The following is a 16366-nucleotide window of genomic DNA, read 5'->3' on the forward strand; positions in this document are numbered from 1 at the left end:
AATAATCCGACGTATAAAAATAATCCGACAAATACCCTCGAGCTTCAAAATAATTGGAGATTTCTCTCAAACTTTCCCCTGACAAGGAATAGTCGTACCATGATTGTCTATAATGAGGGTATTGACTACTACCTGATGATTTTTAAGCTCTCGTGGTATTACTAGTGTTCAGTTATCGTGGCATTAATTTTATTAATATACAAATTTATAAAATCTCGATGCAGTAAGTTCGCGAAAAGGAAATCGATCTGCACTGATGGTAAAAATAAAAGGGCGAGTTGAATAGTCACTGGAATGAAGTATCATTTAATTTTATAAATATTGAACAAGATATTATAAATTTAGCGTCAGGTATTGGAATATGGATTAAGTGAACAAATTATTTAAGAGACACAGTGAAAATACTTTATAGAATATTCTTTATTAGCACGAGGAAGGCACGTCTTAGCTGGAGGACCGTTGTCCAGAGACTAAAAATTATATCAACTGGAAAACTCTCTCAGGGAAAAGAAAAACAGTTTTATGACTCAAACGAACACAGTCCGATGTTGAAATTTCAGCATATGTTTAGGATTAAACCGTCTCGAAAGCGGAGTACAACCGATCGTAAATTAGTCCCTTAGTAGAGGGGTTTCCCAGAAAGTAAAAGAGGTGTCGAGTGATTTTTGTAGGACAATGAAAGAACTGTACTCAAATATTCCAACATCAGGAATAGGTATATCATATGAAATGCAAGAACTATTGACATTTTTTACGTTATTTAGATATCTTTATACAGAAAGATACAGAATTTTACTTCAGTAACTGAATATTCGACTCGCCTAATGAAATTACGTGATGGCTAAAATGACAAAATTCGGCAACAGACCATTGCATTTAGTTCAGAGACATTGGTGCAAGCGCATGATTAAAATATACCGAATGACATCTACGTTTGGACAATTTGTCCAGCGTGTTCGGGAAAAAAAACTGGGATATTCACAAGAAAATAATTTTTTTATAAACATTACCCTATCGTTCTATGAGACTGCATCGTTGCCTCAATTATATTCCTTAACTCAGTAAAACTTTATATCTGTTGATCATATTGTATCATGTCAACGGCCATATCATGCTGAGCACGCCAGTTCTCGTCCGATCACTGAAGCTAAGCAGCATTGAGCGTGGTTAGTACTTGGATGGGTGACCGCTTGGGAACACCACGTGCCGTTGACTTTTTACTTTTCAGTTTTTGAAAGAAATATAACGGCTCCATATTTTATCGTAGGATCGAGAAGTTTTATCTTTATAAAATAAAAAATTACTGTGCCTCTAGAGTCAAAATTATCAAATCTTCTAGAATTTTTTTTATCTCCATAAAAAATCCTGGACGGCAAAGTAAAGAGTAAAGACTCTTCAAGTTTCTCTAACTCAGAATAAAAATTAATTATCATATATTAATTTCTCAATTTTTGAGAAATAAAAGGGGGTAATTCATACAGTTTTATAAAACCATAGAATAATTGCTCTCAACAATTTTTCTCTGTCCACCGAACACTGCACATCACCGTCATATCCTCTGCGATAGTACCTCACCACGGAAAAATCCTAGGAATAATTTCAAAGATTTTTCCATTCCGCGATTATCCATCACCCAGAAAACCGGAATCATTGTTGAATTTTAATAAAAGTATATAGACGCGAAAAAGGCTGATGTCACCAATTTCAGTCTGCATCAATTCCAGGTCTCCGGGTTGGCCGTCTGGACGTTATTGAAATGTAGATTCCGACCGTCGGGTGGTGAATCCACAATGAGATATACATGCATTTCTGCACATGAACCTATGTACAAGTCGTAATGCATATAGCATTCTGTAGTGTGTATGTCTGTCAGAGGTGGAGGAGAAGAAAAGTCAGTGGTGCTGGATAACGTGTGTTGAGGGAGAAATGGTAACGTATGTTGTGGTGAGCTATGAGAGGAGGGAAAAAAGGGGTTAAAAAAAATACTCCCCTTCCCATACATTTTGCAGTGTAAAAAATATAAAAATGTCCGCTGGGGGAACAATGCGAATGGTGAAGTTGGGTCGGTGTGCATAGAATAGACAAAAGCCCCCGGAAAGAATTAATGCCGTCTGGCTCTTACGCGCTACGTTTCACCTACACCTCGTTTTCTTTCTCTCTTTGTCTCACAGTTACTCTCACCATGATGCTTTCATTTTCACCCTTTCTACTTCCGTTGTACTGCAGCTTACCCTAAATGAGTTACCAGCGTTACTCTTTCCCTCCGTATTTTCCATTTTATTTTCTCCCTTATTCCCTTCAGTCCTTCTCGGAAGGTGCTGATCCAGAGTTCGAGGGAAAATTTTAATCATTAAAGTGTGATAAATTATCCCGTTCATTGTTCACATTTTGGAGTTTCAATTGTACGAGTGAATTGAAACTTGTAAAAAATATAGCATTTGTAGGTCGTAACTATTTGTGGGATTTTATTTCGTGGAGTCACCAGTCCGGACGCTATAAAGTGGACTGGCTGTGGGATATATCATTCTGAAATTTATTCTATGCTGTAAGGAATGATACATGATGCACTCCAGGATGTTTTCAGGAGAGAGTGATGTTTTTGAGGTGAAATGAAGGTGTTGCCGTGTCTGTTATTTTAAAATTCAAGTACTTGTGGCTGGCAACATATGAATATCGGTATGTGGAGTATATCATGTTTATGTCAAAGTATTAATGTAAATTTTCCGTGGTGTTTGCTCTCGAGTGGGAGTATTGTAATCCTTCTATTTTTGGATTCACTGATACTGCTGGCGAATAATTTACAATGATTTGAAATGTAAAAATAATCTGGAATTGTAGCCCATTCGATGGGAGCCATATGCTCGTTACTTTTTGTGTTATTATTTTTTTTATTTCTACCGATCCCATTGGGATTAATCTTCCGATTGGAAAAATAAATTATGTCCAGAAGAATTGATCCTTCGATGCCTTTGGCCTAGCAGAAAGCTCTTCGGAATAATCTTTGGAAAATCCTTCCGAAGATTTCTAAAAGATATTCCGAAGACATATATTTTTCTGCCCACGCCAGCAGTGCAGATTATCGGTCAAATCAAGGGTCATTCATTAGTAATTATCCAAGTGATGATTTTGGACCGATGGTCTGCACTCACTTCTGTTAACTAAGTCAACAAGTAAGCGATAGAATAAATTTGAAAGTTCAATGCATCAGTTTGATCGAGGGAGTACACCAAATTTACCCTGAAAAAAAATGAGTCAACTCCAGAGTTGAATTAGTGTTAACTCAAATGGAGCTATGGAAAGAATAAAGATCTATTCACCAATTTGAATATTCAGAAATGATTAAACTCCAGGATATAATGGACCTGAAGGACGAGGCTTATTCTGGGATTTATTTGCTCACCAGATTCTGGTGCAAACGGTCATAAATTTGCAAATTTAATCTCTCCCTTAACTGACGATTTAGTTGACAGAAGTAGGGGGAAACGGCTACTCTCACGGTATTAGAACCCAGGAAGAATAGAATGAGCTTATGGGCATTGATCAAGCTAGTAAAAACGAGACTGGGACATCAGGCCCATTTATTATGAATTTTTACCCAAATACAAATTTCTTTAAATTGACGAATGTCAATTTCTGACTTCTACAAAGAATTCATCGTCATTCGTACCTGAATGTCCAAGTGTAAGCTGTCATCCCATTCAGAGGAACGTATCCCCCTAAATACAATCAGAAGCTCCCCTTAATCGAAATATTTATTTCACAAGCTGCACAGAGAAATCCCATTTCGCAACACCCTCACCTCAATGACAAGTGATGTCTCGAGACAATGAGCATTGACTACGCAAAGCGAATTGCATTTCACATCTCTACTATGTACATAGGGACAAACAAGCATTGCAATGTGAATCAATGAGGAGACTAAACGAGCGAGACAGGGAGTGGAAGCTTAGAACGGTGAAGTACAGTACGTTGTGTCTGGCAAGGAGAATGAGAAGTGAATGAGATTGGCAACGGCAACTGGTAAACCTTCCACATCTTCCCACGTTGGATAGAAATTAAACTTCAGCGAAGGGAATGTAAAAATAGAGAAAAATAAGAGAGCTAGGGTATTTCCACTGGACCCTTGTAGAACTTTCCCTCCGTTTTTATCACTTACACATTAGATCGTTTTTTTTCTCTCAAAACTCCACTCAAGTAAGAGATTCGGCACGTAATTGGGAAAATTTCCAACTATGAAAATACGTTTTGCTGGAGGAAATGGTGAGGGTGGGAGGGAGTAAGAGTGCATTAAAAATTAGGTATATCGCTGGATGTGGAAAACGTGATTTCAAGTGGACCATCTTGGTGAATAACGCAGAATGCAAGGGTTGTGGGGAGTGGTACCACGTCGAGTCTCCTCCCCTGAGATTGCCTCGTTTCCTAGTTCCAATGGTAACTCAACTTGGCGCAGTTCTAGGTCTCTAGAGAGCAATTAAAGAGAAAAAAAATTATGCAGACTGAGGATGAAGAGATTCAGGTTATTGGGAGTGAAAGTTGGGGAATTTTCTTGGCAGAAGTAGTAACCGTCGGCGTTTGGTCAGACACGTCTCATCTCTGTTTCCAGTAGTGTCTTGCTGCGGGATACGATATCCTTTAGTAAACGTTTGCAATTTGTATATAATGATGGCCACGACGAACAATTATCAGTAAACATTATGTAATTTTTTCGCATTTTCGAAACGACATTCGGTTGCGGGAAATTTTCGGGAGAGATTGATTTTTCTAGAGCGACTTCCGCAGTTTATGTTTCATTATTCATTTATTATTTATTATGGTACATGTAATAGTAGACATTTACCGTAGTCCAAATGAGACTGCTTTCACCATGGAAAGTTATAACAATACAACTCATGTAATTGAAATAAAAATTGAACAAAAAACATGGAATAATTATTTGTTCTCATATAGAATGCCTTTAGAAATTACGGATCAACAGGTATAGAATCCTGAAGCTCCGATGCACAATTATATATTGACTCCAGACATGGTCGAAAAAATCAGAAATTTCAGCTCTATTGTTAATCCAACAAAAAAAAAAGAAAAAATATTTTTTTTCTCCGGGATTGAATAGAATATGGATCTATCCCTCCTATTTTCCATTGTATTGATAAAAAAATGGCCCTCTATTTAATTGCTTTACCGGTGCTTTCCATGAGTGATTGAAAGAATATGAAAAAAAAAAAAACAAAAGCGTTGTGGTATTCTACAGCCAATGAAAAAATCCTCTCATCAATTTCCGTTCCATTTCTCTATCTGTTTTTTTAAACTAGGACTTAAAAAAATCAATTTTGCCACTGAAATTTCTTATGTGCAGCCCGGCAAAAATCCCATGCTTTAAAATAATCTGGAATTTAAAGGATATCCCTAGAAAACAACTTTTTTTCAAACTTACCTTCACGTTTTTCACAGATGATGGTCACAGCTATTAAAAAATAGAAAGTAGCTCTACTACACAGTTTGGGAAATTAATAAATAATTAAATGCACACTTCTAATATGGGAGAGAGGCCACTGGGTTACCAGTTCCCCCAAACTGGAATTATTCATTTATTGAGTGAATATTGACGATGATCCTACGAAATTATCTCCTGCCTGATTGCTAAATTGCGAATACAGCGAATAATTTATTACACCATTTTGTAGTGTACAGTCTTGGAAATATTCAACTCTAAACAACTTTCGAACTACTTCAAGGCTATCATTTGAAGCCAAAGAACCATCAGTTATTAAACTCCACCAAATTGATTAAAAAATGTGAGAACCAAAAATATTCATTTTATTCAAGAATCCCGTCCTCACGTTATAAATCTCCACTACTTTTTTACCGCACTCCACTTTCCTGAAGCGCTATAAATTTTAACAATAAATCATTTCCAACCTCGTTGACCTCTCTCTATCGAGAAGAGAAATAAAAAATAGAGTGTATCCTTGATAGGAAAATTCAATTCTGGTTGAATCAGCCGCTGCGACCAAAATGATTAACTATAGACTAAAAAGAGATGATAATATATGAGGTAAAACGATGTGCACAAGCTCTGTCTGCACGACAGATTGCGTTAATCGTGGTTAAACGTAGACATGAATGTTGAATGAACTTGAGATGCATAGACGAAAATCCTGTGGCTCTTCTGTGTCGGAATAGTGACACCTAAGCGGAGAAGAGATACCCTTAATTAAACGTGAGCATACAGTCTCAAGAACGCTTGTCGCACTTAATTCCGGTCTTCAGATGGTTTATGGAAACGAGCCAAGCAATCCTCTGTGGTAGCGTACAGTGTCTTATAGCAGACATCATTGACAAACTCAGGATGAGTCTTTGATCTCTATGCAATGTGCTTGAATACAACGCAATGAAGTGACGGCTTTGAGCATTCTCAGTATCTCATTACCCAATTTCAACATAAATTCATCGGTAAATCAGGGCAACGGATAATCCACATTCAATCGTGATACTGAATTTAGTTGATTTCAATTCTCTTGAAAAATCGCCTGCATTATTCAAAAGCTCAAGCTTTTTTAGCGAAACGTGAGGTGCGATCGTATGCACCGGCATTCGTGGACTTCCCTTCGCGCTATTTCGCGCTAACGAAATGTCAGGAGTAAATAAAGTGAGGAAATGGAATGGGAATTCCACGATACAATCTTTAATTCTGGAGCTTCATATATTTTGGGTGACATCAAAGAAAGTCGTTACTTTAAATCCTTGTATGGGGTGAATAAACTTCGTTGGTGTTGTATAATTTCTTTTTGCGTCAACAGTGTTAAAAAAATTTTGGTATATTTCCATGACATATTTCGAAAATTTTTATCCCGCAATTCCATTGGAATATGAAAATGAAGCAGAACTGTAAATTTTCGGGCTAATTTTCCCTAGAAACCCACAAAACCAGGAAATTCTGGTGAAGACTTTTTTGTATTGGGAGGGAGGACAGTGACATTGAATGCAATTTACACAGAAATTTCTCTAAAATTTTCATCAGCACACTACAAGTCAGCTCCATTGAATATTCAAAGTTTCCCATCCTTGAAAATTCACAATTTACCGGGAGAATGAATGTAAACTGCAAATTACAATTACTCTATACAGTTCTTCAGGAAAAATCAGGAATTTGGTACAGAATATTCATGTTTTCCTTACACAAACTTGAAACTAAGACACATCCATTGCATTTTCCCGAATGTTTAATAATTTTTTCTCTCCCAAACCAAAGCACTTTCTTCTAGAATTGTCAATCTAAATTTTTCCATACGAAATTAAATTTTCATGCATCCGCTGTCTGCATTCTTCCTTCCTAGTCACTCTCCTTCCTTCCGCTCATTTCTAAATACCTTGAACAACTTGAAAGTAAAGATAAAAAAAATAGAGGAAAATACTATTGTTCATAAATGGGTTCTTTTGCCCCCGACCCACTTCTGTCGCCACCTCCCCTAAATCAACCCCTATTCGTCTGTCCAAAAAAATTCGTCCCTAATTATGATGCATGACAATCATCAGCAAACTTGTCTACAACACACTACATATACTTTATTATTTATGTTGCAGGAGTTCGTGGTATAATCTGTCCAGAAGACAGCATAGTAACGGAGAATGGTGAATGCAAATGCATATCAGCATGTCCACCGAATAAATGCACGCAGGGCGAACGGCCTGTTCAAGTGAGGGCTGCATCACCCGATGTACCAGGCAGCTGTTGCCCTATCTACAACTGCATTCCCTTAGGTAATTACACCAGTTGTATACATCCTCGGTGCCTACTAAAGCCAACAAGCGAGCTAGTTTCTCTTGGAGATACCTGTGATCCACATGATGCGCAACACTCTAATACGTAAAGGTGTTCCTGGGCGCATTACGATGCACCAGTATGCAGTAGAATGAAAGTTGGATCACACGTTCTTGGCGCAGCGAACCATTCATTTTATGACGCTCTTGAGAAAGAATAATATTTCAGAGACAATCAATTGCTGATGCTCCAGTTCAGTATCGCTAGATGAAGTCAAAGGAGGAAGTTGATACAATTTCAAAATTCATTGAAAATTATGGATATTTGTAAAACTCTTTTTATGAATAATAAATCGAATGAGACTTCTAGTTCTAGTTGCCCTTGTGATTCAGAGAGTCAAAGATTTAATTATGTGTTGTCCCACGTAAGAGAGAATCAGACTCACAGATAGATTGAACAAATCAAAATGTTCCAGGCTCTTCAGGCCCGCAAATATTCAGAGCCTAATGGCAATGAATTTTGAATTGATAAAAAATTTTAAATCATTTATCTAGAGTCGATTTTGAAATGAATGAAGGGAATTGTAGACAAATTTTTTTCTTACTAAAATATTGAATGAATTTTCAGAAACAGTATCATGGGATGATACAGATGACAGTGAGTTACCAAAGGATTGTGTTGATCACAATGGTGTACCCCGAGCAATAGGCGATCGTTGGGATCAAAATCCCTGCGTTAATTGTACCTGTGAGGAATCGAATGGGAAAGGAAGTGTTTCATGCCACGCAACAATGTGTAAAAGCTGTGAACATGCAGTACCAGTGATGCCTGGTGAATGTTGTCCACGTTGCCACGATGGAACGAATGACACGAGTGCAATTACAACCAGCGACGCAACTACGACTACGACAGTACCGCTTGTCGTGCCAATATCAAACTGTCAATCACTCGAAGATTGTGAACTGCCCTGTCACCTTGGCGCTGAGAACGACGACGGATGTCCCATTTGCCAATGTCCGAGTGTCACTCAGGTACTGTATGCTCTCGAACGTTTGGTATAAGATGAAAAAACTCAATTAATTAATTAAATTCTGTTAATTGAAAATCCGTGTTGTAAAAAATTTATCGTTCAGTGGGTTGAATGGCGTTAAGTCCTTACGCGACTTCTGTCCAATCACAGCTGACTCCATCTTCGTGTTTTCAGTCGGAGAAACGTTTTTTTTTTTATAACAAAAATATACTTTGTCACTTACACTCGTTCTCATCCAGTCCACCGTTCATTCCAAAAGTGACCTCACTATTTGTCACTCACGGCGGCCTCATTCACTCAGGAAACTCTTAAAAAGTAATCAGGACCGTAATAAAACTGTCAGTGAAGGTAAACTCCTTCATTTCGCGCATCAGTCGAGCATATTCTGGAAATAACATTTTTTCCGAATCGATATGCCTTAACGCTTATTGACTCAACATTAAGTCAATGATTTATTTTTATTTTTAATACAGAAGATACAGCGTCTTCTCACTCACTCGAAATTACGACAAAATTTCCCGTAAATACCTCTCATAAATTTTCAAGACTCAAGAATATCGAGGTCAGGGTTTTTCTACAATTTTTCGAAACTATTATTACCAACGGAAAGTCAAAAATATTTAGCATATCATTATTTAATTTATTTGACTATTTGGCACCTATCGAAAACTCATCTGATATGTGATGAGACCAATGTTACTAACAACAATAATGCAAATATTCACATGCTGTGCACAATCGTAAAAACATTTAATTACCAATTCCCTCCAAAGAAAATCTAATTAACTAGATTTTCAAATCTCCACAGTTCTACGAAATTCCTGCAGAATGTGATGTAGCAAGAACGATTAATGAAGTTTTTTGTGCAAAATACAAGCGAGCTACCCCAACTCAAATGAGTTGTTGATCGGATCAGGCTGGAGTATATCCCCCAAAGTTTCATGTCTAATTGTTTAATAGGGAGGTTATCCGAAAGGATTCCTCATCTTTCCCGTTAGTTTCCCGAGGATTTGGATTTTATTGGAATTGAGAGCGTTAACGAACTTCTGGATTAACTCTTACCTTCGGAAAACTTTCGAGAAAGAGGAAAGGCGCATTAAGACGAGGAAAAGCCAATTACTAACCAGTTTATTATTGCAATTTTCATTGTTCTAATCCATTTAATATGTTCCTACCTTTAGAAATAAATGTACGAGGTCTCTTTCATTGTACCTTCTCCCCCTGCAAATAGTAAGAACCGACAGATTGACCCAATGACACCAGATGACCCATAAAATTTAAACGAAACAATTTTAATATTCAACGAATGAATGTTTGAATGACCCTCTTCTCTTCGTCGAAAACTTAGAGATAAATTCACTCAACGTTTCTCCTTGCAAAGTTACTCGGGAAAGCTCATCCCTATCTACGAGATAATTCACGGTCGGTCGAACACGTTTTTAATATATTTTCTCAGTTCATTGGTATGAGAGAGATGAAGTAGTTCCAGAAATTATGAGATACAAGAAATACTCCAATGCAGCAATGATAAAAGCAGAAGAGAATAGAAAGGCAGAAGGGAAATGATGATAGTAGAGCATATAAGCTTGAAAGGACTGTGACGAGGAGAATAGAGAATAAAAAGGATAGTAGGATGAGAATAAAACGTGAAATTACAGAGAACATGGGTCTCAATGCTTTTACTCGGTCGTTTCTATTTGCAGAGTACTACGGGACTAGATCCAACGGACAAAATTTGCCCGGAGCTACCGCACTGTGGTCTCAATTGTGAGCTCGTGAAGGACCAGGGTGGTTGTCCTGTTTGCGCTTGTGAGGATAGCATTGAATCAGACGTTTCTGTTATACCTCAAAATGTACCACTGCCAAATGAAGAGGAAGATGACAGTAGTATCGTATGCCCTGAGCTTAAATGTGATCTTCATTGTGACCGAGGTCTCATCATGGATGAGAATGACTGCACAGTGTGTCAATGTAAACCACATGCAACTGGATGTCCAATAATCAGTGCATGCAAGAAAAAATGCCCCTATGGATATAAACTCAATAGACGTGGATGTCTGGTAAATATTATTTTTTTATTGTTTTATATATTTTAATGTGCTATTCTAGCCCGTCTGCTTTGCTTGTCTGACATTTTACCGCAAATGACGAGAGAAATATGGCTTATTTCATTTCTGGAACATCTTGTGACCCAGCTACCCAGGACGAGTAGAACTTGTCATTCAGTGAAGTAGCCCACGTTCCTCCCTGCATTTAGGACGCAAAAATTGGACTATATTGTATAGTTTGAATGGGGAAGACTTCCAAAGAGTTCATGGGAATTTTCAGTAAAAACTTTTCGACGTTTTTATCTGAAAACGCAAATGGCTGGAAATTCACATTCACTAGGTTCAATCAGTTTCGACCAGCAAACAACGTAGTGAAGGTCATTAGACGGTTCTGCCATCATTGTTAATTTCCCTTGTTCATAAAATATAGTACGCCAAATACTCAGGCAGGGTGATACAACTAATTGGCTTTTGTATTCAGGATAATTAGTATTATAACTAATTTATAAGTTATTTCAGGCTTTGAAAACAGCTAACTTTTTTAAATACTTCTTCGTGGCATTCTTTTAACATTTTCAATTAGATTTTCATAGTTTTGCACTATCCCTGGAAAAAATAAAATACTCCAGATATATCTGCGAAGAAAGTTTTCAACTGGTTTGATTGACAGCTCGTGGCGAAGCCGAGGGCTGCCAACTACACACTCGCGTGAAACCCGTCGCAGCACTTGTATCGAAATAAACTATTTCGTTACAACTGTTGGTTCACTATCATGTCCCCCAAGGCACATTTTACGGTTAATGAACTCGTTCCGATAGTGAGGAGAGAATCACTTGTTTTTTTAATTAATTTTAAACGTCAATTTTTTGGTGGGTCAACGTGGAAAAATCTTGAAGGATTACTCTTGATTCTAGACTTGTCGTTGTCGGGCGACTTGCACGGATCATCAAAATGAAATACATCTCGAGGGCTCTTCTTGGCAGCCTGATGTTTGTACATCGTGCACTTGCGATACATTGAGGGGCCTGACATGCAAGGAAACAGTTTGCTCTGTTGCATGCGCAAATCCATTGCCACCAAAGCTTGGCACCTGCTGCCCGGTTTGTCCGATAAATGAGGTAAGTTATTAGCTGAATCTCTATTGAAAGATATATTTTTTTTTCAGTCGTGATAGTACGGAAGAAAATAAACCGTCGCATATTAACGCCATTCCAACAGACATTTTGGATTAAACATATGCTCACGTCAGTTAGATGCACGCAGGACCATTCAGGAATTTCATTTCTGAATTGATTTATAGGACAATGAAAATAATTCGCGAATTGCTAGTTTCATTGGGATTCCCATACTTCAAGCGCACGTGCTAGATAATTCAGTAATTCAGTGGAGTAAAACACGACTAGTCAGCCATTAAACTTTCTTCATTTATGTTAGTTCATTCATTAGGAAAGCAGTAATTATAGAAGGGAATGTTTGAAGGGATATGTTTGAAGTTTACAGAATCTGTAATAAAAATTATTCGGTATGTAGGGTAATCCATAATCGCACAAGTCTTGGGTGATAATTCAAATCGTTTACTCTTCCAACATCAAATTTATCTCCGAATTTTTCTTTTTTTTCTGGTTAACATTTTAGTAATGTTCACATATTGTTGGTAGGGAAAGCAGTGCTTTCCGCTTATGTATTATAAGTTGCCGCGATAACAATACCTCGACTTATCGCCTTCAACCCTCTTTCCGATGACTGACATCACATTTATCACCTCTTTCACAGTATCCTGACAATTTTTCACAATCTTCCCTGAAAGTTCCTTCCTTCAATTTCATATCATTGTATAGTATTTAGTCTAGTTAATAATTTTTATTTTTATTGATCGAATACGAAATTTTGTAAATGGAACTGGAGACTTGAGCGTAAATTTTTTTTTGAGAATGGGGATTATTTTCAGGGGATGGAATTTCTTTATCACCCTTTCTTTTAGTAACAGGAGCGTACGATTTTAATCCTTTGCAGTTGAGTTAACGCACGTGGAAATCATAAACTCTGAAAATTTATGTCTAGAAAGTCCGTGTTAATTCTTACAAAAAATTCTTTGTCAGCCAGATTTACTCTTCAGCTGCATTTATTAGCCAGATGAAAGTCATAAAATTAGGGTCAGAGTCCTTTCTGATGAGTTCCTTTTTTTTATCTCCCTGGGCCTCAGAGAGAGACCCACCGCACTGTAGCCCGCGTTGCAGAGCCTCGAATTTTTCACGCCTAGAAATATGTTCCCACCATTTTCCCCAATATTTTAGACCTTCAGATCTTTAAGGATTTTCATATCTTATCTCGTTGCAGGAAGGGGGAGTTTCTTTAATCATATTTGCGCTTATTGATGAAATACGAATTTTCTTGTTTATTCCAGACTTCAACCAAGAATGAACAGCAGGTGTCACGAAGTTGGGGGATTATTCCAATAACGCTAATAGCTGTTCTAACGTTACTCGTCATTCTCCTAATGATCTACGTTGTACGCGGAAGATTTCGAGGGCGCCTATCGCCGTCAACAACGATCTACTCATCGTATCCGGCTCAGTATTACAAATGCGTGCCGGCATATGATACACCGGTACATCGAGGTGAAAAAATTGTGCCCCTTTAAAAAAAGTATAATCATCCCTTTATGTTTTCCCATTGTAAAAATTTATTAAAAAGAAAAATGGAGTTTGTGAACGGAACTACATCTTCTCCCGCTGTTCAGCACTGAGAAATTATTTTAATTAAAGTAGCCATTAAAATTTCTTCCTCTACTCTCATCCAATTTTCCATAAAACCTCCGCTTCTTTCGTAGCGATAAAAAAATCTTTAAGTGATAGAAGTTAGTTGAATATATTGATCTCTAGACCACTATGGATTTCTTCTATTCATTTTTGTTTTATTATTATTTTCTTTCCTTCAGTGGATGTTGAGACGAGTGATACACTCAGAGAGATTTGAAGTATTAGAATGTTTTATTTCGCCATATCCAGAAAAGTGATAGATAACTATTCGTCATTTTTCTTAAAGTTAATAACATACTCAAGAGTCATGATGAGTTTGTTAGTGTAATAAAATCAGACTTTATTGTTTACTTTTTATTAGGTTTAACCACTAGCTGTGTTATTAGACTGTTTTTCCTCGTCAAACTTATTTAAGAACTTTTGATTTTTTTTTTATTATGAACAAATAAGGATAAGAATAAACGGTTAACCCTGATCTAATATTTATAACTGATGAAGTTGTTGGATTTAAATTGTGAGAAAATGAGGAGGAATGTGAAGAATCGTTGAAATACAATTATTGTAAATATTCTTCATGCTTCATCGACGCTTTCGAGACTGCGCAAATAATCAGAAAAAAAAATTATCATGTTCAGTGGGATATATTTTCATTTTTTTTTCGGTGGAGATTGATTTTGCAATTTTTTAAATGCATAAATAAAAAGGAGGAATTCAAATTTAATTCAATGATATGAGAAAAAAACTATCTACACATATCCATGTATCTAAATACACACGTAGATATCATTGTCCTTTTTAAATTAATATATATTTTTTCAATGTGACATCGTCAAACCTCTAATTCATGTAAACGAATAATGAAAATAAAATGATTTAGTGTTCTAGGGATTTAAACTTAATATATAGACGTAATTATAGTAATAAAATTACGATAAAAACACAAACCATATACACATGCAGTATAAATATATTTATTGTCAATATAACATAGGATTAAATTTCGTACGTGTACCTTGGAGACAATATTTATAAAACAAATATTTGGATTAAAGGATATTGAAAAAAATGCCATGAAAATAAATTTTTTTTTTCGAATGGAAATGAAAAAACTAATAATTCATGAAAAATATAAAAATTCTGATAAAGTTGTAATGATAAAAGTGGAAGATGAGTTAGTCATAAAGAATTAGCGTTGCTTTCTTCATCAATGAACAAATCACGTTTCGCTATCCTCTCAGTTGTGGAGAGTTTTGTTAGTCGTCATTGAGAGATGAAATAATAATCATTATCTAATATGAGAAGTCATTCTGAATTTTCGAGTGTCCTGGAATTTGGTAGAAAAGTAATAGAACTGGTCAAGTCAATGAATCCGAGTAATTCCAAAATCATTTTACTCATGAATGGCCTGGGAAAGTGAGCTCAACTGTTTCACTCAGATTAATCCAATTTTCCCATAAAATTATGTTCTTATTAGATTAATGGATATTGGGATGGAAATCCGTCACGGAAATGAACATCATTTGATTGTTTTGCACTGCATGTTCATTCCCAGAGTCCAAAAAATTATTATTGCTATCCCGAACCGCAATACTAAATAGAGTTCTCAACAAATAATTATGAGAACAATTTTTTGCTTTAATGGCTTCAACGAATGGATCTTCGATTGCCTCACTTTGCTCGACTCTTCCTGATTAATTAGTCATTCCCAGGAATATTGAAATCACCTCATCACGGTTCACCACTTGAACGTAATTAAGTTGGACTTGACCTGTTTTATCCCTTCGATACCGAATGAATGAAAACAAAATTCAACACTATCATTGAGAACATACATTCATATCAATGTAACGTATCAAGTAAATCAATGAGAAATTACTAAAACCAATAATTAACGCGTTACGAATAACTATTGTATGTTAAAAAACTGAAGACTCAATAAAAATTGTTGATACGCAAAAGTGAAATCATTTGCCTGAAAATAATTTTTCACAATTTGTTAATGTGTATTTCTGTACAAGACGTAGCATGCAATTCGGAAACAAATGTCCTGTAGAGTTGAGTTGCGCAAAATGCATTTGGCAAGTATAACTAAAAGCAAGCTTGGTAGACACGGCTCTGAGTTAAAAGTATCCCCCAGGCTAGCACTCCCTTCCCGGAGTGCTTTGAAACTGTTTGTAAATAATTAAAAGAGCGCTAATCCACCTGAGGGCATTAAAATCTTCCTAATGAGCTTTTTCAGCTTATTATTCTTGTATGTCTCACTTGATTCATTCTTCAGTGGAATCGTGCGACCCTCCTTCTTTTCCTTTCCTCATCGTCCTGCATAGGAAAAATTTTGAATTAAGAGTGAAAGGACCGGAGGAAACTTCCAGCTAGCGACATCTTTGAGAACCATTGGTGAACAATGATTATTTTCACCAAACACATTGGCCGGCAGTTTACTCAAAATTGATATTCTCAAATTGTTGGTTAGTGAAAAATGTGGCTCATAGAGCTCACTACTTGTTAATATTCTGTAGATATGAAGGTTCCGCCCGTTGCAGAGAGAGGTCACTACGTACATGATTTATTTAAAAATAAATGAGAAACTAACAAAATAGTTTAAGGTAACTATAACTGGGTACAAACCTAGTACAAATGGCATAATCAGTTCATTTTTCGAAAAGTAATCACCTGTTGGCTATCTACATCCGAATGGCGATCTATGTGTGAAGGACTTGTGCACTGTTTTGGCAAAGAAAACCGACTAATGCAGAAACTCACGTGATAT

The 16366-nt window shown here is 36.5% G+C and overlaps 1 protein-coding gene and 1 non-coding gene across 3 annotated transcripts in view; both read left to right on the top strand.

Annotated features, from left to right (window-relative positions):
• The window catches only part of LOC135172599 (cysteine-rich motor neuron 1 protein), a 131534-nt gene extending 115980 nt beyond the window's left edge, over positions 1-15554 (top strand). The window contains exons 5-9 of one of the 2 annotated variants that reach the window (XM_064138751.1): positions 7582-7758; positions 8387-8790; positions 10493-10849; positions 11752-11955; positions 13242-15554. In XM_064138751.1, coding sequence (XP_063994821.1) covers positions 7582-7758; positions 8387-8790; positions 10493-10849; positions 11752-11955; positions 13242-13478 — 1379 coding nt within the window. In that variant the 3' untranslated portion in view covers positions 13479-15554. Of the gene's footprint in view, positions 1-7581; positions 7759-8386; positions 8791-10492; positions 10850-10984; positions 11215-11751; positions 11956-13241 lie in introns of those variants that run through there. The other variant, XM_064138752.1, reaches the window with a different exon arrangement.
• LOC135159877 (5S ribosomal RNA) lies at positions 1097-1215 on the top strand. Its single transcript, XR_010298471.1, has one exon. It is a non-coding gene; the product is annotated as a 5S ribosomal RNA (ribosomal RNA).
• Positions 15555-16366: the final 812 nt, after the last annotated feature.

This window comes from Diachasmimorpha longicaudata, chromosome 2 (assembly GCF_034640455.1).
Source record: "Diachasmimorpha longicaudata isolate KC_UGA_2023 chromosome 2, iyDiaLong2, whole genome shotgun sequence".
NCBI classification, from domain to species: Eukaryota; Metazoa; Arthropoda; class Insecta; order Hymenoptera; family Braconidae; genus Diachasmimorpha; species Diachasmimorpha longicaudata.